Source organism: Cygnus olor, chromosome 13 (genome assembly GCF_009769625.2).
Source record: "Cygnus olor isolate bCygOlo1 chromosome 13, bCygOlo1.pri.v2, whole genome shotgun sequence".
Lineage (NCBI taxonomy): Eukaryota > Metazoa > Chordata > Aves > Anseriformes > Anatidae > Cygnus > Cygnus olor.
Genome location: NC_049181.1, coordinates 13,561,250 through 13,589,194, shown reverse-complemented (window position 1 = coordinate 13,589,194; position 27,945 = coordinate 13,561,250). Strand labels below are relative to the sequence as shown.

At 48.1% G+C, this 27,945-nt stretch overlaps 2 protein-coding genes across 4 annotated transcripts in view; one reads left to right on the top strand and one right to left on the bottom strand.

Annotated features, from left to right (window-relative positions):
• The first annotated feature begins 586 nt into the window (after positions 1-586).
• On the top strand, positions 587-21,290 carry CD99L2 (CD99 molecule like 2). The gene is made up of 11 exons (XM_040572190.1): positions 587-675; positions 9,086-9,142; positions 10,078-10,125; positions 10,966-11,061; positions 11,233-11,313; positions 12,115-12,198; positions 13,644-13,706; positions 14,650-14,676; positions 14,754-14,876; positions 16,942-17,007; positions 17,441-21,290. The coding sequence occupies exons 1-11, from the start codon at positions 621-623 to the stop codon at positions 17,503-17,505; spliced, it is 765 nt and encodes a 254-aa protein (XP_040428124.1). The 5' UTR covers positions 587-620; the 3' UTR covers positions 17,506-21,290.
• Positions 21,291-23,926: 2,636 nt separating this feature from the next.
• The window catches only part of MTMR1 (myotubularin related protein 1), a 38,298-nt gene continuing 34,279 nt past the window's right edge, over positions 23,927-27,945 (bottom strand). For all 3 annotated transcript variants that reach the window (XM_040572188.1, XM_040572187.1, XM_040572189.1), the window contains one exon: positions 23,927-25,198. In XM_040572188.1, coding sequence (XP_040428122.1) covers positions 25,034-25,198 — 165 coding nt within the window. In that variant the 3' untranslated portion in view covers positions 23,927-25,033. The remainder of the gene's footprint in view (positions 25,199-27,945) is intronic.

Sequence of the window (27,945 nt, the reverse complement as noted above, 5' to 3'; positions counted from 1 at the left end):
GGTGCTTGCAGCCTTCCCCGGGCAGGGTGCTGGAAAGCAGGGCACCGGGGGACAGCAGGCCTGCAGCATCCTTCCCCCTGCTATCCCACCACCTCCTACTTTCACAGAGGAAGGTCTGCAACCCTACCACGGCCTGTTTGCTTGCTCTCTGTCTCCCAAGCACTGCTTGCAGGGATGGAGGAGGCCCTAGCATCGCTGCATCTCCCAGGTGGCTAAAACTGTGGTGACCCAGGCATCACCATCCCTGGGGGTGTTTAAGGAGAGGTTGGACACGGTGCTTAAGGACACGGTTTAGTGGGTGACACTGGTGGTAGGTGATGGTTGGACTGAATGATCTCGGAGGCCTTTTAATGATTCTATGACTAACCATTCCCCCCTCCTCCCCGTTTAGGAGAGGAGCGCATCCAGCGCCCGCTGCCCACCAGCCCCAGGAGGCAGCCCGCGGGCCAGCAGCCCGACCTGCAGCACCACCCTCCCCGGCTGAAATAGCCCCGGGAGGGTCACAGCAAGGCCCCGAGCCCCCCCCAAAGCCCAGGAGCAGGCCGGGCCGCGGCGCCGAGGCGGGCTTTGCGCAGCCCCGCCCCAGAGGCCGGGCGGCAGAGGCGCAGCCCCGCCGCGACATGGCCGCCAGCCGCCCGCTGCGCCTCCTCGCCCTGGCCGCGCTGCTGGCCGCAGGTAGGGGAAGGGGCGGCTGGCAGGGGGCCGGGGGGGCCCGGCCGTCACCCCCCATCACCCCCCATCGTCCGCGGTGCTGCAGGGAAAGGGCGGCCGGGGGTGGGGGCTCGGCGGCGGGCAGGGGGCTGGGGGCTCGGGCAGGGCGATGGTGAAGGGGCTGGGACTGGGGAAGGGGCTGGGGTGGTCGCGCTGCGGCAGCCCAGGGCCAGCAGGGTCGTCCCCCCCCGTGCGACCCAGATTTGCCGATTGCGTCCTCGCTGCTTCTGCAGACGGGCAGGGGCCAGCTCAGGCATCGGTCCCAGCGGGGCAGCGAGCTTTGCAGATAGCAAGAAACGAGCTTTTTTTTTTTTTTTTGGGTGGTCGTGAAATCATGAAATCGATGCTTACCCTACCTCTTCATTTCCTTTATTTTAAAGTACTCTTAAAAAGCTATCTGTTTCTTATTCCTTAATAGAAAAGAAAGTCCTTTTTAAGGTCATGCAGAGAAAATAGTCAACCATTATGTAAAAGGCCCTAGGAAAGTTCTCTAAAAATCCCTTTTTGGCGAGGAAGCACCCATCAAACGCAGCTATGTTGGAGAACGGCAGCACTGCGATGAAGATTAAGGTGGCAGCGAGCAGCTTGTGCTGCTGGAAGAGCCGAGGCTTGCCATGAGTCAGCCCGGAGGTGATCTCCATCTGGGTCCCTACCTGCCGGGCACCTGCGGTGCGGTCCGAGGCTGCTTCTGCTCACTGTTTGGTGGCTGTGTTTCTAAATGCAGGTGTCAGTTTGGCAGACTGAGCTAAGAGGCTGGGTGTGAAATCCCGATTTCAGATGAAAATGACAAATTACTGATTACTCAGCAGCAAAGCTGTTTGCATTCTGTGCTGCTTGCAGCACAGCCAAAGAAAAACGCTGCTCTGTTTCGTTCTTAAGTGCTGGGCTGCAGGGTCCAGCCCTTAAACATCCTTGGCTGTTCTTGCATCAAAATGAATTTAATTCTAAAGGTCTGCAAATCATCTCTGCTGGTGCCAGGCTTTGCAGGTAGCTGAACAACGCTCAGTTTGGCCCTGTCTGAGCTGCGCTGAGTTACCCCTCCATGGGAATGACTGCACAAGGGTAAGGAAGGGGCTTGGCATTTGCAGCCTTTTCTGCACGGAGCAGGCATCAGGTCCAGGCAGGCGGCTTCAGCCTTGCCACGTGGCTCTTGCAGAGGTGCTGGGAGCTCTTTGCCAGCTGAGCACTGAAGTGGCCACAGGAGAGCACAAGGTAGTGATAAGAAGTGGGTTTCTAAGGCGGAGCTATCCCTTGGGGCTTTCAGCCCCAGCTCCACCATGCAGTGGTAATAGAAATCAAGTTTCTTTGGTGCTCTCTGTGTCAGAGAGCAAACTATGCAGCGAAACCAGTATTGAACGTGATTTGTGCAGCTGAGGTCCATATCAGCCACCAGCACTAGAATAATATGGATCTCAGCTGCAGCTGTTCAGGAAAGCTGGAACAAACTGACCACTTTTGAACTGAAAAAAACATGGTAGGTTTTGCTTTGTGAAGCCTTTTCTCTCCAGAGCATTACCATGGAGCCTGAGCTCTTCTAGTACGTTGCATGATTTTTTAAATCCGCAGATCTGTGGCTTTTCCAGGAAGAAGTAGTTATGTTTGAGTCATGCAGGGTTAGCCCGATGCTTGTCCAAAATGATATAGAAAACAGTCAAGCAAGGAACTTTCCACTATGTTCTGGCTTTTTTTAGTCTCTCCTCATCATAAGCCAGGACAGAAACGCACTGATGTTCTCATGGAAATGGCAAACGTGACACCTGAGGTCATTGTTCCTGCAGGGAGTGCAAGGTTACCTCTCGCGGGTCTCTCAGAAGGGGCCTGTCCAGGTTTTATGCTTTATATTGTGCATGAAAAACTTGAAAAGCAATTACAAAGTGATTACAACTGAGCAATAGAGTTTGGCGCGTCCTCCGGAGCTGCAGCATCAGCAGTGACGGGCAACTCCTGGTGCTGCCATCCTGCATCCTAGCAGACAGCCTCTGACGGATACCTCTCTGCTCAAGTGTGACAGCAATGTCCCGCCAGCAGTTACAATAATTACTTAAATGAGAAAGCGATATTCGACAGCGTAATTAGTGCTAACTGTTGCACAGATGACTGCGGTCACTGCGGGCAGCTCCCCTGCACGCCCTGTGCGTGCTGCGGTGGCCGGTGGCGAGCGCAGCAGGAGCCAGCTCCTCACCAGGTGTTTGCCTAGCTGTCCGGGCTTGCCTCTGCCACAGTGGCGGTGGTGGCAGCTCTGCCAGCACCCGGTGACCTGCCAGCACTGCAGGGACCGCTCACCACACTCCTGGCAGTAGGGAGGAATTACATGGCAGAGGAGCGAAGGCACGGTTTGGTGCTGCCGTCGGTGCTGAGCTAGGTAGCAGCCTCGTGCAAGGCATCTACGTTTACTAAAAACCTTAGTTATTATCCACTATTATGTTATAAAATTTATAATTACTAGGTATCGGTAGCAAGTCAAAGTAATACATTTAAGGAATAATTTTACTTTGGTAGCGTTTCTTACAAAGTGGGAGAAGCTAAATTGGTTTTCTTACAAATTATCTCTGATCTTTGAACAAATATGAATTAATTAAACGTGTTATGCCCAGATATTTTTGTATGGAGCTTTAGAAATAATTAATTTCCATATTTCTGCCAGTATTTCAGAACCTCTTCCTCTAACTTGGTGATACCTGTGCTTGGAAATGGCAATTTTACTCTTGATTTTTTTTTTCCCCCTGTACAAAAATGTAATTTTTTCCTTACATCTGTTGCAACCGTTTCAGCCCTTACAGGACATAAAACAGAGCAGTCTATTGATCTCCAGTGTTGACTAGAATAAACTTTTAGGACCCCTCAGTTTAAAAACAAATTTGTTTCTCCTTACGAAACTGTCTCCTGGAGGTTTGAGGCATTGACTTTATAGTTAACTAAAGGAAAAGGGGGTTTTTATTAGACACCGCTTCTGCCGCCACTCTAATAGCAAAACATATGTTTAATAAACCGCATCACACCGATGGCAAAGAGAAAACCTTTGCAATAAATCCTTTGTAATCCAACTGGTGTAATTCACAACTGGGGGAAGAACTTGAATAGAGCGGGATTGGGGAAGATGAATGCCACATATCAAAAGGCAAAACATGAAAAGACTTGTCTTGAAAAGCAGACTTCAAAGCTGGGGATGCAGATGCTGGGTTTGCTAGCTGTGATCTGGGAGGCGAGCACGAGAAGGCATTTGCCGAGCGAAGAGCGCTTCTCAGAAGGCAGCGGAGAGCCGTGGCCCGAGGAGCGGTCACGGGGCCAGGCGGGCACAGCACGGGGCTGGAAAGCAGGAATTGCTCAGCGCTTTGCTTGCTCTTTGGAACGCTCCCTTTGCTTATGCACAGAGGAATCTGAATAGAAAGGGCTTGCCAAAGGCAGGGAGGCTGCCCGACATCCCGCTTCAGGAGGACACGCACGCGGCTGTGAGCTCGGTGGGAGCTGCGGCGCGGACCCAGGGTGGTCGGAGGCAGGAGGAAGAGCTTTATGCAGCAGCAGGGCATGAGACCTGCAGTGAGATCCCAACAGCACAGCCCTAGCTCTGCCCCTGCAGGAGGGGAACGGGGCCGGCCAGCAGAAGGGGTCATCCTGTGGCAGCAGCAGCAGGCCTTCCCGTGCCTCTGCCCTGCAGTCCTGAGTGAGCAAGCCACAGGGAAAGGCCCCTGGGTGAAAAAGGGGAAAAGGAGAGGTTTTAAGCAACTGGCAGCACGCACAGCCTCTGTCCTTGGATAAGAAATGGCCGTTCTGCAAGTGGTGGTGGTAGTGGAAGCCACCCAGCTTGTAGCCAGAAGCCATGCCTGCCTAGTTTTGCTCTTCTTCGACTATTTGGTTTCTTCTGCGAGCGTTTTTGTGTTACCTTGGTATTCTGGAGCTGCCATACTCTTACTTCCATTCATATTTCTGCTTTTCATTCATATGATGACCTAACACACAGCGGCAGCGATCAGCATCTGTCCTTAACAAGTGGGGTACCGCAGTACGGCCACGAGTTGCACACTTCACATCGAGGTCCAGGAGGCCACCTCTGCATGGTGCTGAGGTCTGAGACTTCTTAAAAGGGGGGGGGGGGGGGGGGGGGAAGGAAGCAGGACTTACCTGAGAAACAGCGATCACATTTCCCTTTTGGGTAACCACAGATTGGGTGAGAAGGGCTGAGGCTTGGTGGTGGAGTTCTCTTTGAGCTCTGGGAGCTCCTGGTTTTATACATCTAAATTATTTCATGCCAGGTGAGTAGCAGAGCACTCTGGTTCCCTGGCGAACTACCCCAGCAGTGGGAGACTAAACCAGCAGCGCATCCCAAGTGATGAACCAGCGTTTTTACCATGTAATTCCCTATTTACCTACTTTTAACGACATCTTCTCTTGATCTTTATCTGATGAGAGCGATGTCTCTCCATTGGGAATCAGGTGATAAGCACTTAATCTCCTGCCTCGGTTTTCTTTGGGCTCCTGCATCCCTGGCTTTGTCATTAGCTGTTCTGCGCGGGGTTAGGAACAAAATGCTTTCGTGCTGTAATTTGTCGGCTGGTTTATAAACAGGCATCTTTGGCCCTAGGCGAATTCAGAGTCATTACTTAACGTGTAAGCAGAAATCAAATGACAGATCTGAACGCAGCCCGTAATGGCTCTGTGTAACAGCGCTGCTTGGACAGCATGCAGAAAAGCAGGAAAACGCCCGCAGTAATGGAAAGTAAGGGAAAGGAACCGTCCGCGTTTTCTGACCTTCCCCGAAGATGGCAAGCTGCGTGAGCTGGCTCCGTAGGTCCCACATGCTGCGGGGTGGCAGCGGATGGGCAATTCCTGCTGCCTGGTGGCCAGGAGGGCCGGGACAGCGTGCATGCCCCTGGCTGGGCTCCTGTGCCTTGGAGGGAGATGCTTGTGCTGAGGAACATGCAGGCGTCCTCTCCTGATGCAGTCCCCTGGGAATAACCGGAACATTTTTTGAAATGGGTGCAATGTGGCCCACACCAGGACCTCTTCTTGGGCACGAACCACAAGGATCGATCATCTGAGCAAAGCTGTGTGGGACCCTTGTCACCTGCCCGCGATGCGGAGATGCCAGGGATCCTTGGGAACATTGCAAGCTTTGCGCTGTGGAGCAGGTGCTGGGGCTGCCCTGGGCGCTCGCTGTCCCCTTGCCAGGATTCGGAGCAGGGACGTTCGAGGTCTGCAGCCCCCCTCCCAGCTTTAGAAGGTCAAGGCACTGAAACCAGAGCTGGCAGGGAAGGAAAAGGGGCCTGAAGAGCATCCTGCTGGGAGAGCTCGTCTTCTTGCAGACGGGTCCAGAGCTGGGGCTCTTGTGGCTCTGCAAGCAGCCAGAGGTCCATCTGTCCGCCTGGGTAGGGAGAGGATGCCCAGGGACCTTGGGTGGCAGTAGCTCCTGCTGGGTGCATGGGGCACAGCCGGGCAGCTCCTGCTGGCCTTGCTGTTAGCAGGTCTCAGACATCAGTCCCTCCGCACAGAGCAAGTCTTCATTATGCAAATTCTCATCTTAAAGCTTTATTCATGTGCTTCCTGGCAGGCTTTCCTTTAATCTCAAGAGCAAGATTGCTTGGAATTACCATATACCCTTGTTAATTGCATAAAAAAAAAAAATTACAGCAGAGGTTGTTTTTGCCATAATCAAGAGCGATTTTGATTAGTACTTCTGGAAATCAAAATGTTTTGCTGGGAGCAGAGAAAGGGGACAGCAGCATTGCCTCGTGCCCGCCAGGGGGGCGGCCCTAGGGGCAGGAGCTGCTTCCTCTCGCCGAGACACCGGAGAGCGCCTTCGGATTCTCCCCTCCAGCCCTGTACCTGCTCTGGACTTTGCTGTGCTCACCCAGACTGCCAATCTCACCCCGTCACAGGCTCCGAATTCCCCCGGAAGCCCGAGCACGCCCGTATTGCACGGTGAGGTATGTGGGCAGGCACTAAAAATGGAAACGGGCGCGCTGCTAGGAGTGCCGGCACCCTGACAGCGTACTGGTGTGAGTTACGGTACTGTAATTCCAGCTTTGTCAAACAGCGAGGTGTAATTAGAAAATATATATATATATATATATATATAATTGTACAAACGGAAAAGGTGACGAGTACAATCGCGCGTTTGAGCTGCCTGCTAAAGGAAATAACGAGGAGGGAATGCATTAAGGCACAAACCACTTCTGCCTTCAGAGAGCAGCTGGCTTGGAGTCAAAACACCCCTGGCAAGGCAAGGGGAAGCTGCAGCACCTCACCTCTGTCCTTCCTTCTCCGGCTTGGGCATTTGGGAATCCGTGTTACACGCTGCATTTGTTTCTTTAGGTTGCTGCATTGAAGAAAGATAGGGAAAGCACGTCTCGTTCACCTGTCCTTTCCCCATAAACACGCAGCCCTGAGGATGCTCCACCGCCATCCAACAGTAGCTGCGGGGTGAGGGCAGCACGGAGCCCGTACGCAGGGCAAGGGCTGTGTTGCACCCAGCGCTCCTTTATCTCCCAAAGAGATTTAAAGGGGTATTTAAAAGCAGCACTGGGACCTGAGAGACCCCGTGACACTGCATCACCTCCCATCCCAGCGATGTTTGGTCCAGAGATGGAGTTGTGCCAAAAACCCCATACAAAAAAACCCTAAACCACCACCTAGCCATAAACCCCAAAGATCCCATACCGCTCCCTGACACCGAGCAATTGGGGGATGTTTTCCTGAGTCCTATAAACATACACCAGTGTTTTTATAGTCCTGTGCGAGGCTGCAGGCAGCACGGGCAGGTCCTAAAGGGGTGTGTGCGCTCGGCGTGCATCACAGACCTGCGTTGGCAGCAGCCAGCCCCAGCTTCTCCTGGGGAGTGCTCCCAGCCCATAATGCACAGACAGCCCGTGCTGGGTAGAGATTCTGAGCATAGGAGAGGATTTGGGGCTTTTTGTGACCGCTGCCCCTCCATGCTCCTGGAGCAGAGGGATTTGCTGGGACAGAGCAGGGCGCAGCACCCGAAAAGCTGCTGGTATGAGGTGAACGAGCACGGCGTGGACTTGAAGCATCTGGCTGCGAAGCGTGCTTGGTTGGTGGGTAGCAGCGACAAAACACGGAGCAGAGCTCAGCCCTTACCTGCCGGTGAGCACACAGCCTGCCTTCGCCAGGAGCGGTGCTTGTCGACCCCGTAAAGGTGCGGTACGGCTCTGTAACGCTCCCTGCCTGAACTAAAGGCGCTGGCGGCTCCAAGTACCTGGCCATCTATCACTAACCTGTACCAACACCTGGGGGATTCCCCAACCCAAACAGACTGTTACCGGCGTTACTGCCAGTAGTAACACTGGTCGCCGGGGCTCCGTTCAAAGACGGCAGACGGAACAAGACGGGGTGCACGAGTGGCCAAAAGCAGAGCTGAAGGCGCTGCAGCGCTCGGTGACCGCTCCCTGTACAAGTTTTCCTCTGAAATGCTGATACCTGCTTTCCGATGGACTGGTGCATTTTCGGTGTTATTGTCCTTGTCAGTAAAGCTTTAAATTTATTCATGAAGCACGCTGGAGCTCAGGTGGCACCGGCTAAATCCATTTAGCAGTAGGAATAAGAGGAAAGCCATTTTAATGTTCTCTCGCAGTGCGGCAGTGCTTAGCAAACCCAAAGGATATTAATTACTCAGCATGCTCTGAGATGTAAAAGCGTGAATTTATCAAGACAAATACAGTCAGAACTAGGGTAAGTCAACAGTAATTAACGTGATGCAGGAAAAGACGGAGAGTGGCAGGATTAGCCGGCCCAGCGCACAGGCCTGTGGCGCAGCGTGGTTATCCCTGGGACGTGGCGTGGTGCTGAGCTGGTGCGGGCACCTCGAGCGCTGCGTGGCCGAGTTCCTCACCCTGCTCCTGGTGCACATCACCACGGCAGGAGGATGCAGGTGCTACCTGAAATATTCTGCTGGGGTTGCAGTCAGCAGCAGCATTTCCATCCGCGATGTCAGAAGGCACTTCCCAGGAAGAGGTGCGTGCACTCTCCTGGCTTTTCACCCAATTTGTCGGTGGCGTTCCAATGTTTTCCTGGTGTTTAGCAAACCTATAATCGGGAGCCCAGCCACAGGTGAGTGGCAGCCGGCGAGATGAATTGGTAGGCTCTGCTTGACAAATTCAAGCGTAGCGTGTGTTTTTATACCGCATCCATTAAGGCAAACAAATGGAAAAGCCAGAGATGACTGCTCTGCAATTTAACAGTCACGGGATGCAGGGAAGGCTGATGTCTTCCTCACCACTGATGATGGGTCAGGTTTAGAAAAAAAGCAGAAAGCCCTCTATAAACTAAAGCAATTTGAGCAAGCGCATCTATCCAGGCCGTATTTAAAGGTGACTGCCGCTGTGTGGAGCAAGTCAAACCTGTGCTGATTCTTTGTCTGCAGGTTATGGGGACGACCCAGGGGGCTTCAGCCTAGAAGATGCCATCGGCCCGGTACAGCGTAAGTCAAATTTATTTTTACATTCATTAAAATGTCATTCTGTTGGTGACATTTCTGCACTAGGCCTTCTGGCACCCCGCTCCCTTTCCACGCTTGGTGGTACTGGGGAGCTCCCTGTGAGCGATGCTGGCTCCTGCAAGCGCACCAGAAGTACCAACGAGCATCAAAGTGAGGGCTGTGAGAGGGTCTGAAACCTCCGCATCGCAGCAACCTGAGAGCAAGGGAAGTCAGCAGCCAGACCCCATCAGATCGTAACCGCATGCTGGAGTTGAAGCCCAGCGGTATTCAGATGGAAATTAATAGGAACAGAGCAACCGCAACTCTTGCTCATAGTTTATTCATATACTTGCTAACGCTGATGTTAATGGATAGTGGTCTACAGGTAAAATAAAAATGAAAAAAAACCAACAAATCCAACCTGTAAAGCTGACAGCAGCTTGTTTTGGCATAGGAGTGGCCCAGAATGCTGGGCACTGAGCATCGGGGTGTCTCCAGAACTCCTCCAGCTGATGGGGAGCCTCCAACACATAAGGCAGTGCTGGAAGCAATCCCTCACTCCAGTATCCAGGGGCAGGGACAGCCAGCGCCAGGAGCTGGCTGCTGTTTTCCACGCTGCTCCGTGCAGTACCCATCCTTGCTCTGTTTGCTGCTGTCTCCTGGAGGCTTCCCTTGGAGGAGTTTATTCCAGTTCTCTACTGGGTGTCAGTTGCATCCAAGCCCCAAAAAAGCTCTGGGCCAGATCGTGCACAGGGCTCCTGCTGTATGTGTGGGGTCACAGTCTGGGGATGTCACAGGCATGGGCTCTACAGTGACAAACACAGGAAGGGCTGGCTGTAAAGCTGAGGGCATGCCAGCAAGTCCTGGCCACTTGTCAGGCCGGAGGTGACATTTGTAGTGCTGCCCACGACTAACGTTTCTCCCCCGTTTTGCCACAGCCACTCCTAAGGGAGCCAAGAAGCCGTCCGGTGGGACAGGAGGGAGAGGTGAGACCTTCTTGCACGCGTATCATTTAAGCAAAACCCTGGGGCTGCACCGCACCAGCCACCCTGTTGGCTGCGTGCCATGTTGGCAGAGACTCCGGTGCAGAAACCTTCGCTTGCCCATGTGGGTGCCCCAGACGTAACTTTGCCCATGGTTTTCAATAAACCACCTCCCCTTGGTTTGCCAAAAGCTGCGCTGCAGTATCTGCTTGCATTGCGTGAGCTTTTCCACCTGCACCAAGGCATCTTCTCCGTCCTCTCCATCGACTGTATATCTGTGTGAGCCCCAGCTGCTCGCCTCCTCTGCCTCTCCTCCCCACCAGCGTCTGTGCGTCTAAGTAAATGCAATATTGATATTTCTGTCCGTTCTGAAGGCAGGCAGCGTGAGAGCATTTATGGCCAAGGCTGAGTTTTGCACGCTTTGCAGTATCTCGATGGAGGAGACAGACCACAGCTCGGCTGTGCGAGGGCTTTCGGTTCTGCCTGTGCGGCACCGGCTGGCTTTCCTCCCAGGAGGAGCCCGGAGTCCTTGCTTCTGCTTTTCCTCCAGGACATCCCCGGCTCCCACTGAACGGCGCCAGTCTGGTGATGTTTTCCCACCCAGGGAAAAACATCTCTCCCACGGTGCTGGCCAGGTGCCCTGGCTGGCCAGATCCCCAGCACCGGCCCGTTCCAGGACACTGCTTAGGTTCACTCGGACACGAGAGTTTTGCTCCTGGTGACTCCCCTGGCGCAGATCTGGCCAGACATATCCCTGAGGCACCAAGCGGTGACAAATACCAGGGGCTGCCTGAGCAGAGCCACCAGCGCCGCTGCTTGCCGCTCTCTTCTGTCCCACAACAGAGTTTGATCTGGCCGATTACTTCGACGACCCTCTGGAGACCACCACCAGACCAGCCAAGCCGACCCCCAAGCCCTTCCCTCGGCCAGGGAAGCCAGGTACCCCACGGCCCTGCTCGCGCCCTTCCGAAATTGAAGCCCTGCTGATGCGTGCCCTGGGGCAGGGGGACCCGGAGCCGGTGGTGGCAAGGAAGGGGCTGCCACTTGGTGCTCGCCAGATTGACGTTTGGGAGGGTGATGGGGTTTTGTCTTTCCTCCACACGCTTTCAGACAACAGCTTTGGGGATGTCATCCGCACCACCACAACCAAGCGGCCGAAAACGACGCGACCCCCTCCCAGGCATAACCCAGGTGAGCATGAGCTCCCCAGCCTTGCTGCCTCCAGCCTTTGTTTTGTGTGTTCACGGGAGAGGTAGGAAAAAGGCCCAGAGTAACCAAACCATGCAAAAGCACCCCACGGATGGGGCACCTCAGCATCACCGCATACCTCCTCCGCCCAGGGGGCTTGCATTTCCCCGCCAGGGTTGATGCTTGGGTCTCAGTGCGCCCAGCTCACAGGCTCCTTTGCTGCCTGTTTGGGCAGAGCTTTGGGCAAAAAGGCACTCCCGGGCTCAACATCAGTTTTGGATGAGAGGAAACTTATTTACGAGCTAGCAAGTGGGTTGAGAAACTCGGGTTGGCTCCATTCCACGTTTTTAGCTGCCATTTAGCGAAGGCAATAGAAAGCTGCTCTGTTCGAGTCAAGCTCCTGAGGATACCAACTGTGCATTTTATGGAGAGGAAAAAAAAAGAAAAAAAACAACACACTAAGCCAGTGGGTCAGAGGCAGTTCACGATGGCGTGGGCGCTGCAGGACACCCGTGCCCCTTCCAGCGTCCCCATCATGCCACCTTTGCTCTGACCACTTATGTCTGGTGCAATGTGTGTGATTCCTGGGCTCGATCTGCAACGCGATGCGATTTCTGCATTTGTCACAACAGCAGCGCCGGGGCAGGTTCAGAGCATCCCCCAAACAGCACGTAGCCACACCAGGAAGCAGCAATGTCAGGGACTTTGCTGCTTCCAGTGATGCTGGTCCCTGGCAAAGCTGAGCCTTTCCTTGACTGATTGTTGTCATTAAGGAGGTTCCCACACTGCTGTGGTGTTTTGTAGGGAAGGAATTGGACTTGGCCGATGCTTTGGATGATAGCAATGATATGGAGGGCGGTGGGCAGCCAAACTTGAGACCTGGTGAAGGTACGTGTGGATTTCCCCTCTCCCTGCCACCCTGCTCATGACCACGCTGTGCCATCAGCCACGTGTCCCTGGGTTGGATGCAATGGGTTGCTGCAAAAAGTAGGAGGAGAGCAGAAAGAAAGGCAGTGCCTTGTCTGGGCCGCGGTGGTTCTGCTACATTCACCTCATCCCCATACCCGACAGCTATTTAACTGAGTGCTGTTGGGGTTCGCAGTCATTGCCAAGACATAAATCCAGAGCAGCCTCAGCCCTGGCACAGCACACGCCATGGGCCAGGAGACTTTTTTTTTTTTTCCATCTCTAAAATACTCCAGTGAATGAGTTGTTTGTCTGAGAGGATTGTTCCCTCGAGCACCGGAGCTAGAAAACAGACTTTGCACGGCAAGTTTATGGATGTCGAGATGGCCGTATACCCTGCTCACACGTGTAATTAATAGTCAGGTATTTTATTAGGCTGTATTAACTAGGTGACTTGTCTGCACTTTGATATTCTGGCCTTGTTGGAGCATTAGACTCCTGCAGGAGGGTTTGAGGTGTTGAATGGCTGGAACATGGCACTCATTGTGAGGCAGCTGCTGAGCCAACAGCCGCACACTTCCCCAGCATTGCTGCACCTTGTGTTGCTTTTGACCTCTCTGGGTTCTGGCCTTTTTTTTTTTTTTTTTTTTTAATTTTTACATTCATTACTAAACCCATAAACCATTTTTTGCGGTAAGCTAGTGAGCAAGGAAGTCTCTTTCCAGACTGGAAAGTCAAAGGTTCAGTAGCTTTACTAATTCTGCTGCTAACTCCCGTTCCACGTTTCTCTTTTCTTTCAAGCAAGACTTAAAGTCAATTATTACCTCTTTTATGAGCTTAAAATAAAATAATTTGGGGTTGAACGTTTTGCTAACGCTGTGTAATTGCGAGGGAAGTGGAACGGCTCATTAACCTCTTTCTGTCCTTGCTTGGGCACGGAACAGCCGGGAGCCACTGGTGGCAACACACCCGTCAGCCCTGCGCTCAGCCCAGGCTGCACAGAAAACCCAGCCGAGTTCCTCAAACAGCCAGAGAGGTTGTAGGGAATACTGAGATGAACGCTGCAGCCTTTGCCTTCCTGAGCGAGCAGCACTTCCCTGCAGGTCGCTGGAAGCCCGTCCTGCCCAGGCACACCATGCTCGCAGGGGACCAGAGTCCCCCCAGAACCCCGTTTCCAACTCCCCTGTGCTTCCCAGGAGCACCCACAGATACCAGGACAGACAGACACAGACACCAGCACAGCTGGCACCTGGCTTTCCTGACCTTTCTCACCCCAATCAAGCCACACACTGTTTTTCCTTTCCATTACGTTGGCTGCTTTCTAGGCTACGCTTTCACTCACCCCAGGGAAGGCAGCTGCCAGACCCCCAGCTGCAGGGGACGATTTCCCTTCGGGCTCCGACCAGTTTTTGTTGTTATTTTTAAAGCATTTTCAGATGACGACCTGGCTGGCATCGTGGACGGAGGCTACAGCCCTGACAAGAAGAAAGGTAAGCACGGGCCTATAGGCAGGTTAGTGCCCCCAGCCTGGGGCACAGGGACGATGGCCGAGCCGTGGGACCTCCTGGAGGGCCTCTGCCCCTGCTACTGTGGTGGGGAGGGGACCCCTGGGACCCCCCGATGGACCTGAGAGGATCGGTGGGCTCAGCCGTCCCCGCTGCACCAGCAGCCTGTGCGCTGAGGTGGCCCTGGAGCCTGGCACGTCAGCCCACACCATGGCCGCCTTCAGGAGACACCAAACCCACCTCCCACCACTCGGCAGCAGGACCATGGCTGGTGGGGATGGAAGAAGAGGCCTTCAGCCTCCTACCTTCAGTCAGCCGTGCCTGTTTCTGACCCCCTGAGGCTTTGTGGGACCCATGTCCCCCGACCCCAACATGGTGCCGGCCTTCACGCGGCCCTCAAGGCACGACCACCCATGGCTGGACACCAGGAGGGAGCAGCAGCACTGGCTACACCTACGCGAGGATCCACAGCATTCAATATTAAAAGCTGCCGAGTTAAAGACGATGAACACTACAAGCCCAATCAACATTTAATGAATCACTGTGCCAAGGACAAACCACACTGGAGACGTTAATACAGCGCTGACCTGCTTCCACTACTCAGGATTTAAGCACCTCGCTCACAACTACAGCTTCCAGCAGGAACCATCTCTCCTCCCAATCCCATTTCTCCAGGGAAGGTGACTTTAAAACGGACTTCAAGCTACGTAAAGATGTCCTGGCGTGACAAGATCAGCCAGTTATCTCCTTTTGATGGCATGGGGATGTTGCGTACCTCTGCCTGATATCTTGTTTACCCTCACATTGCTATGAGGGCAGCACAGGAATGAGGAGGGCCCCATGTGCCAGCCCAGGGGTGTGGGGTGAGCATGGCCACAGGTGGGACATGGCTGGACTGGGCTCGCTGACAGGCTTCCCTCTCTTGCAGGTGCCGGAGGCAACACCAACAATGAAGGTAGGGACCATGGGGTCTTGGGGGGAACTGGTCCATGGGTGTCCCCCCACCACCCAGCGCCTTTCTGTGCCCCACAGGCAGCAACACGGTGGAGACAGGGACCATCGCCGGCATCGCCAGCGCCCTGGCCATGGCGCTCGTGGGGGCTGTCTCCAGCTACATCTCCTACCAGCAGAAGAAGTTCTGCTTCAGCATCCAGCGTAAGCAGCCCCCGGGTTGGAATGGGATCAGTTCAGGGGGGCAGAGGTGCCCAAAGCAGGATTCGGGCACAGCAGCAGAACATGCACCCCTCTGCCCCCACTAATTCCCCACACTGCCCCCAGGAAGGGGTGGCAGGGGAGAGCCCTGCCTCTGCCCCAACACAGCACAGGTTTACCAGGACCCCCATACAGACACCCACTGCCAGCACAGCCCTGTGCACACACTTAATTCTGACCCCAAAATAAATATGGGTAAATATGAGAAGAAAAAAAAAGCTCTTTGCAAGAGGTGAACACTCACCAAGTAACAGCAAGGGAAGCAGGGTAACACTGAAACAGTGGTTGCAGCCACAGCTGTGGGTGATATATCCCATCCCACCCCCCCCAGGTGCTTTGCAATCACTGCAATTAAACACAAATTAAGCTGCCAAGCTCCCCGAGGTGCTGTAGGTACTGGCTGGGACATGTCACCTGCAGTCAGGTGGCTGGGGACAAGGGACCTATGTGTCTTGAGGGGCCGTACCCCTCTCAGACGGTTTAAGGGCAGGTGAGGGGCAGCCTGGTGCTGGCCTTAACAGCAGGCAGCCCCCAGGCCCTTACAGGGCAGTTGCAAGCAGCTGGAAAAGGCTCTCTTTATATAAATCCAGTGAATTCTCCTGAGAGCCTCCTGTGCTCTGGGGAGGGTGTTTGGGGGCTGGAAGCTTTGGCTGGAATCGTGCTATTTTCCCAGTTGTGTCTGCAACAAACAGGAGCATTTTGGTAAATGAGATCAGCAGGGAAAGTCAAATGAATGCGATGGAATGAAACACGCTTGTATATTCCCCCCACTTAAATGATATTTTGGCAAGAATAAATAACTAAAAAAAAGAGAGTAAAGGCTTTGATGAGGGGGAAGCTGAAACACACAAAGCCCCAGAAAGACGGCAGGAAATTAAAGTTAATTATAAAGGAGGATTAATTTAAGCCATCAGACATGGCATGCTGGGCTAATGTCAGGCCTTAGATGCATTGCAGTGCATGACAGAAATCTGAGAGCCGTCAGCCACTGCAGAAGTGGCTTTTTATTGGAAAACATAAATTGCATTTGGTGTTATCCCAGCAAAACACACGGCCTGGGGGAGGCGGAGGTGGTGCGTGATGACCGCTTGCTGGAAGCAGGGAGAGCAGGCTCGGCCCTGGCGAGGAGCAGCCCTGCTCTGGTTTTCCCCTGCCAGGCGATGGGTACAGGTCTGTCCGGAGCCGGGCAGGGGCACAGCAGGGCCCTGCCGGGCTTTGTGCTGAGTTCAGATGCATAGAGGTTGAGATGCCTGCAAACCGAGCACTGCAGTGCCTGCAACGTGGGGTGTGGGAGGCACAGTTACAAACTGGGCGGTAGCACCGCCTGCGACACCAGTTCTGCTTTGTCCCTTACCCCTCAAAGCTGCAGAGGGACAAGGTAAAGGTGGGCTTTCATCTTTCTCTGACTTCTGCTGCCCTGCTTGAAAGCAGCGCTGTGGCAGCCTTGGGGACCCCGTGCCCGCGTGCTCCCTCGGCAGACCCCGCGGTTCAGCGGCGCTGGTGCTGCTGCGGGGCGCGTGCTGGGACGTTGCTTCATCAGCACAGCCTTGCTTTAAGCTGCTTCTTACAGCTATGCATAATTTAGCTTTTAATGAGAAATACAGCACGTAGCTACGCTTAGAAGCAGCCCCTGCTGCATAGCAGTCCCTCCTGGAAGAGGTACCAGTTCCGTGCACCTCTGCAAGCTGAGCCGTGCTAGCACAGCAATTAGCCTTGCTGCCTCCTCGCATGGTAAAGGTGAAGCAAGAGACTCAGAAAAAAGGGATGGGACTGGAAGCTCTGCCTTCTGAGAGAGCCTCTGTGGTTACTTGAAAGTCCGACAGCGCTTTCTCAGCTGCGTGTCATGGTTTAGTGATGTTTCTGTATTGCTGTTAATGCAGAGGAGTTTGCAAAAAAGCATCTTAGCTTTTACAGAAGATAGGCCCATTACTAGAGATTTTAAAGCATCAAAGCAAATCATTTCTGCTTTCTGCCCTCCCATCTCACTCTTTTTATTGTTACTTCTCAGAGGGACTTAACGCAGAATATGTGAAAGGGGAAAACATGGAAGCTGTTGTAAGCGAGGAACCCCAAGGTGAGAACTTTGCATTCCTTAACCTTCCTGCATCTGGCCACAAAAGCAGCTGTAGTGAAGGACTTTCTTGAAGGCGCTCACGCTGCACTGAGCTAGCGTCTCTTTGAAGACACTACTTAGGTTATGCTGCAGCTTTTTGTAAAACATCCACTACAATGTCTTTCCCTCTTTATCGTACACAAAGGAAAGCCGTGATAAGAGAGCAAGGATCTCATTCTGCAAACGGTGGCAGTTAATATTTAGCTTTCATGTTTTCAGCCATCAAAAGTGTCTTACACAAGAAAAGCATGATCCTTCTTTCAGTGACAGATAATCAAGGCTGCTGTAAAAGCTTTTCCAAAGTCAGATACAACCAACCAGTATCTGGCACCCATTGCTTGCACTTTGTTACTATTGCGTGCTATTGTATTAATGATTTTTTTTTCCTCTCCAGTTAAATATTCAGTACTGGAAACACAATCAGCAGAACCACCAAAACAAGACAGTGCAAAGATCTAAAGCATGGCCTGGGGCTAGAAAAGAATCAGTCAGCAGCAAACACGGAGATCTTACATGCTTGTAATTTAGCTTTTTATTTAATTTGAATCCAAAGCTATTTAATGTGTACTTAGGCTTGGACTGGCTTCTTATTGCTTTAGGGTTAGGATGGTAGTACGTGTTGTTGTTGTTGTTGTTTTTTGTAACAAGCTATGTTTACATTGAAGTAATACTGTAGGTTTGGTCTCAAGTTGTATGCAAACCAACAGAAGGTGCTTCAGCAGTGGTCGATTATCACAAAGGTCTTTTTCAAGGAGAATTGCTTACAGGTGTGAGGACAGTGAAGTGCCTGTAAATAGCAACCCAAAGCAAACCGTTCAAAACCCTTAGTCAGTCACCTCCAGCCAACTTCTGCCATCAGTGATGGGCTGTCACTTCTGGCAGCAGTGATGAAAACCGCACGTTTCCTGAGGGTAGATTGTGGTCCTTAGCGTACCTGTACCTAAACCCAAGTGCCTATGGGTATGTCCTCAGGTAGGGCCTCAGGCTGAGGCAGGTGAGTCCCTGCTCCCAAGCCAGGAGTCGGGGATGCTCCACCTCCGTGCAGCACTGGGCTTCTGACCAAATCAGAGGACCTGATTTCATGCCAAGTCATAAACACAGGTAACAGCAGTGTACGCAGTGTTCACTTGTAGCAAATACCATTTGAATGCTTGGCTATGGTAGAGATGGGAAAAGAGTTACCAAGTGGCAGGGTTTGTCTGTGACATGAGATTCCTATATTGTCACTGAGACGAAAAAAACTGTGTTCAGATGTTTTCAAGGACAGATTGAGATCTCGTCCGTAGAGCACACCACAGATTTAACCCAAAAGAAAATAAACAATGTGTGCATCTAAGATCTCTAACTCACTGCCACAAGAGTTGTAGATAGAGTTCTTCACCTTCTCCTCTGGTCATTATACAACTATTGAGAGCGGTTCCTGGCACATTAGGTAGAAAAAGGATACAAAGCTTCATCCTTTGGGTCACTACCTAACCTTTAAAAAAGGCAGGATGTCCTGAGAGGACGGGTTCGCTGCTGCTGTCCCACGGGGGTCCTGCAGCTCTCTGTGAGCCTTGCTCAGCAGGGCACTGCGCTATCGCCTGGAGAGCGCCCCCATCCCACCCACCCCTGTGCCACAGTGGTACTGCTATCCAGACCCGACCTTCGCTATCTCACAAGAACTAGTTTTCATACTTCCTCCCCAACCCTTTCTTATTGATGCTGAAATGTGGATACAGCTACCTTCTGATGCATTTTTTCCCAAAGCAATGAATACTTGAAAAAGAATGCTCTGAAGTGAACGAAAATTCACTTTACCTAGTATAAAAAGTACTCACTATTTATATATAAACCTAAAATGTGTGCATTTTGTAATGTTTTGCAAATCCCAGATTGTGTGAATGTGAACTAAAAAAAGCATTTCCAGTTTGATGTACAAACTCAGAGCTTTCAGATAGACATGACTTACACGAGGCCTTGCCAATAGGTGAATGAGCCCAGGAGCATTTCTCTGGAACAGCTCAATTCGAAAGGAAATTGCCCAGTAACATCGTAAGTATTTTGCAGCAGCTGCACAATTCTTTATGCTCGTCTTAACACTTGCATTTTTAAAGCCTTACACTAGCTCAACAGAACAACTACAGCATTTTATAAGGGAGACAAGTTGTAAGGATATACGGTGCCTCACATAGATTTAGAACACTTTATCTACAATACAACTGTTGACTAACTACTGCTACTTTATTTTATGAATGTGTTTGGGTTAGAAAAAATATTATCGTTTGTTCTGAGGCTGTAAGCAGAAGAAATAGATATGGAATACACTCGATATGCTTGCTTAGTCCCAGAGTAAGACTTTCATGGGGGAGCATGGTCTGCAGAATTCCAACCATCCCATGCAGGAGGTCTGATTCTAGCGAAGCCACACAGCTGAGCTTGGGCATCTCCATTTCCAAACACCATCATCTATTTTTTTCTTTCTTAGTCAAACATATTTGAAAGCTGTAGCATGAAAAATGTTTTTTTATGAAATTGTTGTAGATAAAACGTTGCAACATAGCATTGATGAACACTAGGAGTCATTTTCCTAGGTTAGATCAAGCGAACGTAATTCCATTTCTTTTTGCTGATGATAATGCTTGCTGTAGATGCAGATCATCAGTTTTAGTGCATTCCTCTTACAGCGCACTCCCTGTTTGTCTAGTGGACAGTGCAGTGGGGTGTTCAGGATTGCTTACAGGCTGTAACACCCTCCTTTGGGAAACTGTTATACTAGGAGATTAAAAAAAAACATGCATGTAATTCACAAATACTGCAGGTTGGTTTTGTTTTGTTTTTTAAAAAAAACTTTCACTGAGAAAAAGATCTGCTTTTGGAATTGAGAAGCAAACAGCACTGAAGTTGCTCCTTTTCATGAGGCCTTTTTATGACTGGTGAAAACTTTTGTTGATATGATTTCTAGGTATAGTATACGGAAAAAAAACATAAATGCACAGTGAAAGGGAGCACTTTTTCAGAAGTTTATAGTAACAGAATTCAAAAACTTCCTCCAGCATTTCAAATGGGAAAACATTGACAAATACTGCAGTAAAGAAATTAAACCCAGTCTTCTCTTCAAAACAAGTGCACAAAAATCAAAGCCTTGATGTGCTAAATGTCAGCTAAGGCTCAAAATGCTGCTTTGTTGCAGTCTGTTTCCTTCTCCGTCTGAACTGTCAGATCAGCGTCTGAGAAACAGGGAGTTCATACTTCACGCCATTATCTCAGGCATTATAGCAACTGAGAGGGTTCATTCGTGTTTTCCTAGTAGTGATGCAAGTTCTGAAACAACTGACACCTCTATAACTGTCTTCATTTAATTAGTATCCACTCTCTTTAAACGTGGATATTGAATTTTAAAAAATTTTGCACTTATATTCTGTATACGTGGTATGAACTTTCTCATCCTTTATTTAAAAAAAAGGTGTAAAAATACTAGAAAAGTAGGATTTTTTTTTTCTGGAGTCCAAAATTATGTATATACATCTGTCCTGAGAATTTAAGTAAAACTGTGCTGTGGGCTTTTTTTTTTCTCATCACACCCCACATTTTTAACTAAAGCTACTTTTAATGAAATGATTGAGAAGAGGTTTCACAATTATATAGGAAACAGAGAACTGAAGGAACTTAACCAGCTCTTATTCTGTTGTTTATTCTATTAATTACTTGCATTTTCCTTCAGCACAATTGTAGAAGGTTCTGCATTTATGGTACTGTGACATTAGTTTATTCAGTTTAGAATACTCCGACATGAATTTCAGGGTTTTTTTTTTTTTTTTTTGCATTTTAATAAGCTCGGTCATTTTCATACAGCCCCTTTAAGGAATCCTTACAAGTGCTATATTTGTCATTGTTAACTATTCATTTGTTGTGATAAAAATGGAATTAGTCCACAGTACCGTTTCTAATTCTGAAAAAGCAAAATGACTATAGACAGGCTAAGGCCTTCAGATTTGCTTCAGCAACAAATGAGGTCCAGGAACAAATGAGGTTCAGGAACAACAGCGTTGTGAAATTAGAGAATAATTTCTTTTGAGTGAAATCCTTATCTAAAAGCAAAGCCTATTGTTTACTGATGCAGAAGTGATCTATACCAAATGAAGGTTGAATGTTCTGCTGTGAAAAGATAAGACTCATTTCGCTAATGTGCATGTAAGGGTCATGGGGGGAAATATCAGAATTTGACAACCTTTGGAAAACAACAAATAAACTGTCTAATAAGACATGATAGACTTGTTTTTTTTTTTCATGTTGCAAGTAAACTGCAAAAGGTGGACCATATCCTTTTTATATATAACCTCTTCTGTAACTAAAAACTTTAATAAAGGAAAAAAAAAAAAACCATAACCACTCAAAACCTCCAAAACCAGTTTTCTTTGTGAGAAAACACCTATCATTACAAAAGCTTTAATATTGAAATATTTAAACACACACACACACACACACACTCTCACCGTCCCTCTCCCTCCTCAGGCTACCCAGCAACTAAACTCAGGTAATGAATGCCCTATAATCCGTGGCTGCACTCACTAAAGCTTAGTTTTCAGTCCATTTCACTGCCGTAGGTTTCCTGCCATTTTCTGTATATTTTCATATGCAGGAGATGAATCTCCCATGCAATGCAAAGTTTCTGGCCTCCATATAATGATGCAGTGCTTTACCTCAGAGTTAAACAATGTGTTTTATGCTTCAAACTACCTACTTCTGACTCTTATGTCTTGTAAAAATAAAATTATTTCTTCCTGACTGCACATGATCTGGCAGCGAAGAGATCTCTGCTAGGATATCCACTTAGTTCAGATGTGATTGCTCAGCAAATGGATGTTGCTTTGTGCATTTTAACATAAGAAGAAAGTTTATCTCAAAGGGGAAATACTCTGATATTTCCCATTTTACTTTGTTCTCTGCTGTGGGGCTCAATCAACGTGAATGGAAGTTGCTGATCCCTTATTTCCAGCTCTTCAAAAACCAGCCATTCTCAGTGTTACCAAATACTGCCTATGACTTAGTACAGCTTTTCTTGAAGAATAAGAAAAATCAAACACTTCTTGTTTAAAGCATCAACTCCTTGAGAGGAAGGCTGCCAATGCAGGGAACAAAAACAGGCAGATAAGACTGTTTACCAACTTTAAAAGCCTTCTTCCATTTTCCTGAAAAATAACCAACAAGAAAAAAAAGACTTTATCTACAAAGGAGGAAAAAGGGTAATTAAGCTCTGAAACTGGACTAAGATGGCAAAGTGTCTGATGCTGATGATTCACTCAACTTACTTCACAAGCAAAAAATGTTTCAATTGCTTACCACAGCTTCGGCCCATTCTGGGATATTGGATTCAGTTTGTTCTCCCTTCACGTGTCATCTACACTAAGAAAACCCTACAGGTCAAATTTAACTGCTGTCTGTCTTTTTGCACATTCCCTTTATACTCAGTGGAGTCACATCCAAAAAACACAAAGCAAAAGATCCAGCGATTGAATTAGAAGTTAACAGTTCTGTTCATGGCACATCAAACGGGGAACAAGGTTCTGCTCTTTCTTCAAACAGTTCAAAACTGACTGCCTTACTAAAAAATAAAAAAGGGATGGCACACTTAGTTGTTAATAGGAAAAAAATGAATATTAGGACACAGACTAAACACAGAGACTGTACTAATCGCTTCTTCAGAATAAAACTATGCTTTAACTAGCATATATAGCCTATTTTTGAAAATTACCATGGTAAGTATATACAAAAGCATCCATTGTGCTTACCCAGATTTATAGCAAGATCCCTCCCCCATTGCTATCCCTTACGATCAGAGAAGATTCACTGAGCTATGTTGAAACTTGTGGAGAAACAGGCAGTCACAGTTGAAATAACTGGTAGCCTTCTTGGCGAAACTGAATTCTCAGATTTTAGCTCTAGGAATCTAAGCTTTTAAAATCTCACAATGAATAAGCTAATCCAGTCATCACTTTTACAATAATTATAGAGGAAACGTTGTGACTATTAGCACCAATAAAGAGAAAAACTTCAAAAGATCTTCTTTAGCACTGCATCTGAGAGATAAAGTGCTTTGCTTTAATATACAGTTAAAACGTCAAGGAAATCTTAAGTATGGAAGAGTTTAATTAAATACCAGCTCAATGTATTTTGGCAATGTAAAATTCACTGCTGGCATACTATTTAGCAGAATCATTTTTACAGCAAAACATTTTTTGTCTATTTATAAAAAGCCTGAGGTTGATTAAGAGATGCCACATTGCAAATGTCCATAAACTTTGTTCCTGTAGGCCAATATCTATTATAAAGTGTATTTACTGTAACAAAAAGGAGATGTTGACATACCCTGCACTGCTCAGTAAACTTACAAGAATGGATACAACACATCTGCCTTTCCAGTTGAAGTTGCGAAAGTGCTAAGCAGCTCACTTTACTCATTAACTAAATGCTACGCACATGAATGCAGAGGAACAGAAAAGCGACATCTTATATTAAGAACAAATGTGCAGCCTACTCACATACAGCAAAACCCACAATCGGCATACAGAACCAACTCAGGAACAGGGCTTAATTCCCATCAGCAGAACTTGGAGCACGAGTTAAAAAGCAGAGCTGCAGCATTTAAGCACCTTAAGGAGAAGAGCCAGATTCTCATGAAACACAGTGAAGAAAAGAAACAAAGGAAAATTTTCAGCGCACACCATTTCTGGGCCTTCCAAGGAGCCAACTGAAAAATTTTTCAAAGAGTTGGGTGTTATAATAACCATCTCTCTCTAATACTAATATTTTGTGTGAATATAAAAAAGATGGGAATGCACGTTTTATATGATAACACAGATACATTATTCACTTCACAGAAAAAAATGCTAGCGGCAACTTAAAAAACAGAAAGCCAACCGGCTTTATTTCAAGCAAACCAATTAAGCTCTTATTATTTAAAAAAACTTTGTTTGACAAAGTCATTACAAGTTAAGGTCTTTGAAAGAGTTTGGATAGGCAGGATCCATTTTCTGAACGTAGAGCTTAAAAACACGGGAGTATGCATATGTTTAACATCACATACACATGTTTTTATAAAGGACACAGCTTTGCATTTTGTGTGTACACTTCAAAAGAAAACACTTAACAAAATGTGGAGCTATACAGACTATACAATTTACACAGGTGGGTGTCATTTCAACCCCAAATATTACCATTTGCTAGAAAACACTTTTACTTTGTACAAGACCTTGACATGATTAAGTTTACTCCTCACTCAGGAGGCTGAAACTGAACAATAAACTAAGCTGTCAAAAGACTTTATTTCAACTTGTACAAAAGGCATTAAAAAACCTAAAATACATGCTTTACCAAATATATTACATCATACAAGTCAGCGTGGTGTTTTTGACAAACCTAGCTTCATTTCATCCACTTTTAATGGCATATTTAGTTGAAATGCAAAACTGACTACACTGGAAAACATTACTTAAAACTGGAAAACATTACTTTAAAATCAATTTCCAAGTGTATCAATTACCTTAACACAATTGCTCTAGCCAAAAACAAAAACAAAACCTGTGTGAAATAAGCAGCTCCCATTCAGAAAAATGTTCTCAGTGTTCTGTGTAAGCATCACGTGTCATTTCATCCGATTCTCCCAGCTAGACATGGTACCCTCGGCAGCATGAGAGGCATTTTTCTGTCTGCTTGGCAGATGGGTTCCTTTTTAGGATGGTTAAATTGTTAGTTGCTCAAAACCAAGTTTAATTTCACAATTGGTGATTTAGCTAGAGATGTCAAAACACGTGGGAACTGCCAACAAGAAAATACATCACATCTATTGAAGCTCTTTTTGGCCTCATCTTGATAATATCAGACACAGTAAGGCATGTAGATCATAGCAATTACAAGTCACTCACGATCCTTGTGTGATAGGAAAAACATTTCACCCTCCTCTCTGTATTACCTGACATAAGCTGCGTAACAAAAGCCGTGTGAAGCATCACACAGAAGTGTGTACCGGTGTTGCTGAGTGGGAAGGAGATGAACCTCTATCAGAGGAGGAAGAAATGGATCGCGTAGCAGCTTCCCGCTGCAGATCTTCAACCTTCTTCTGAAGCTCAGACCGGATGGCAAGGAGTTCTTTGAGATTCTGATGGATTGGAACCTGCAGGTGAAGAAAGAAAAGGTTTACTTTGACTCTAATGCATTCTCTTCTCAAGTAATGCTTCCACTGCTTTCTGCAGTAAGACAACGAATCCAACAGCTATGAATTTCAGTGTATCGGTATTTAGTGAGAGTTTCCGTAGTCATTTGAAATGAAGCATTTCAAACTGTCCCTTTCTAACAACACAGCTGGCAGAAGGCCAATTCAAAAGACTGTTTGCAAACCAAGCTGTTGGGATAGCACACACTCCAATAAATGTCCTTCCCTGAGAACTATTTCCTCTGCCTGCTGGGACAGAACTTGTTATGCAAAGAGAGCAGAGTTCACAAAGCTGGCTGCATATGGAACATCTTGTTACTCATCCAGCCAGGCGCCTTTCCAAGAATCTGACCCCTTCCAGCACAGCAGTGAGAAAAGTGCACCAGGCAAGTGAGTCAAACTGCATCTCCTGGAGCCACACTGATAAACCTTTTGTAGAAGTGTCTCATACAGGTTTCTGTCTCTGTTGCCGACAGTGGCACGAAAAACACCTGAGACTTTGGCCAAGGGTCTGCATCAGAGTTCTAGGCACACTTCACATTCTCCTGGAACACTCAAATATATCATGGACAAAGGAAGACCCTGGTTATGTTGCTTTTGCAGCTGGGTCTGTTTTCTCAGACAAGCAGAGAGAGACCTCCCCTTCCTCCACATGCCACAGAAAGCCCAGAAAAGTTTGGCTGTCAATTGCTTTTAATTTATTTCATTCTCTATAAACGTTGAATTGCTTACAGCTTTTGGAAAGCACAAGATGGGAAAAGAATTTATATTTGGGCTGTCAAGACAATCACAGGGAAATGCAGCACTGGGAAACCCAGAGATTGCTAGACATAATAAGGAAATTATACCCTAGGCTTCTGGAATGCCAGGCTCCAGGGAACTGTGTTCACCCAGGATCACTTCCTACTGCTCACAAGTATTTGTGGGGCTGGGGTGCACACCTGAGCATGAAATTCTCACGTGGTGCTAGGTGAAGATGATCTCAAAAACCTGAAAGGGTTTCTCTTCTTGCTGTCAACATACAACTGAAGCACAATTTAAGATTTTGTCAATCCTGACTTTTAAAAGAAATTTCAAAAAAAAAAACCTCATGCACTTGATTTTGACATTTTCAAAATCTAACACTTGTGTTTCTGAAATAGGAAAAACACATTTCATTTCTAACTGAATTGTAATTTGAGAGGATAAAATAGTACCAAACAGACTGTTTAAAGGCAAGTGAAACATATTTTTCACTGAATTATTTTTTTCTTGTTTTGTGGCTTAGCCCACAAACCAAAACTTCGGCATATTCACAAAGTGCTGCTACCGGTACCTTGGGAGTCATCAATTCATCCAGCATGCCATCTAGAGCAATTTTTAAAGCATAACTTTTGGAGTCTTCAGCAGAGGAAACAGTGCACACGACCAAGCAAGCTCCCAGGCCCTGGAGTCCTGCCTTCGCTGTGGAATGAATCCTTCCTCCTTGCAATCTTCTCCCACACCCATTGCACAGATACTTTAGAAAGCGAGGCCACAAGTCTGAAGAGAGCAGCCTCCTCCACTAACCAACACAAAGCACATCTACAGAAAGCCAATCTCTTTTTCTGAGGTGGTCGTTAAGTGTTTGAAGTTTCTCAAGATACCGGATGACACACTCCGGGGAATTCAAATTTCAGTGGAGCCCAAGACTTTCGGGACTTAGCACTCTCCCCCCTATTTTTTTTTTCTTTCCTTCAAGCGCAAGATCCCTTCTTCCTCCATTCCCACGTCAGAGTTCTGCTTTATGAAGACGTTTTTCTGAAACACTCGGGTCGGTAACAGAATGATTTACCATTGCTATCATTAGTCACGCCAGCCCTGGGTCACGGGAGATTTGTACACCTGAGTTCTGCACAGCTTAATCATGATTCGGCTTACCAGGCCAATTTCTCCTAGACACCTTTCACACTGGTGTTTGCTGGAGTGTTCCACTGTGCTCTAACTCCCATCTGGTTTTTGGGGAACCCACTACAAATCCTTTCAGGCTACGCAGCACAAACGCCACTGCAGGACTTGGCACGCTGCGTAAAGCACTTAGGGGAGACGGGCTGCACTTCTCCATCCTTCTTCTGCACTCCCCCCAATCCCAATTCATGAATCCACATGTTCAAACTTGGATATAAATGCTGTTCTCCCCATGCTTCCATCTCAAAGATCAGGAACATCTTAAAATAAATGCTCTAAATAAGAATAATGGCATTTTAAAAGGCAGTGCATATTCAAGTCATGGAAAAAACTCTTTAACACGAAGGCTGAAAAGTTATGCACTCCAAAAATTAGAAAGTGTCAGAATGAAGATTACTTCTCCACACTTAATTCAGCCTTCCTGTACATCTGTATAAAACTGTTGGTTAAATAAACATTAAAACATTAGTTTCTCCCCTGTATTCCTGATTTATTCAGTGCACAGTTTGATGCTACTCAATTAGTGAGCAGTTTTTCAGTATTTAGTTTTCTTTGCAGCATCTGACCCCATCCTTTATTTATCCCTCTGAAATAAAAATGCTCAGTTTTCCTCACGGACTTTTCTGTACTTTCATCTCATGTCGAGAAACCAATTTATTTCTCCAGCACCCCAGTGAGGCAGGGAAACATTAACACTGCACTTTCACAGCCAAGGATGTGGAATGAGCACCTCCTAATCTGGATCCCTTGGATCTCAGGCTGGTTTAACAGAATTCAGGAAT

What these genes read in the sequence shown, in the direction of transcription:
- CD99L2 (XM_040572190.1), top strand. Translation starts at nt 621, where the DNA reads ATGGCCGCCAGCCGCCCGCTGCGCCTCCTCGCCCTGGCCGCGCTGCTG. An exon ending in CCCTCGGCCAGGGAAGCCAG is followed by an intron (nt 11,062 to 11,232) that starts GTACCCCACGGC and finishes ACACGCTTTCAG; the next exon opens with ACAACAGCTTTGGGGATGTC. An exon ending in CCCTCCCAGGCATAACCCAG is followed by an intron (nt 11,314 to 12,114) that starts GTGAGCATGAGC and finishes GGTGTTTTGTAG; the next exon opens with GGAAGGAATTGGACTTGGCC.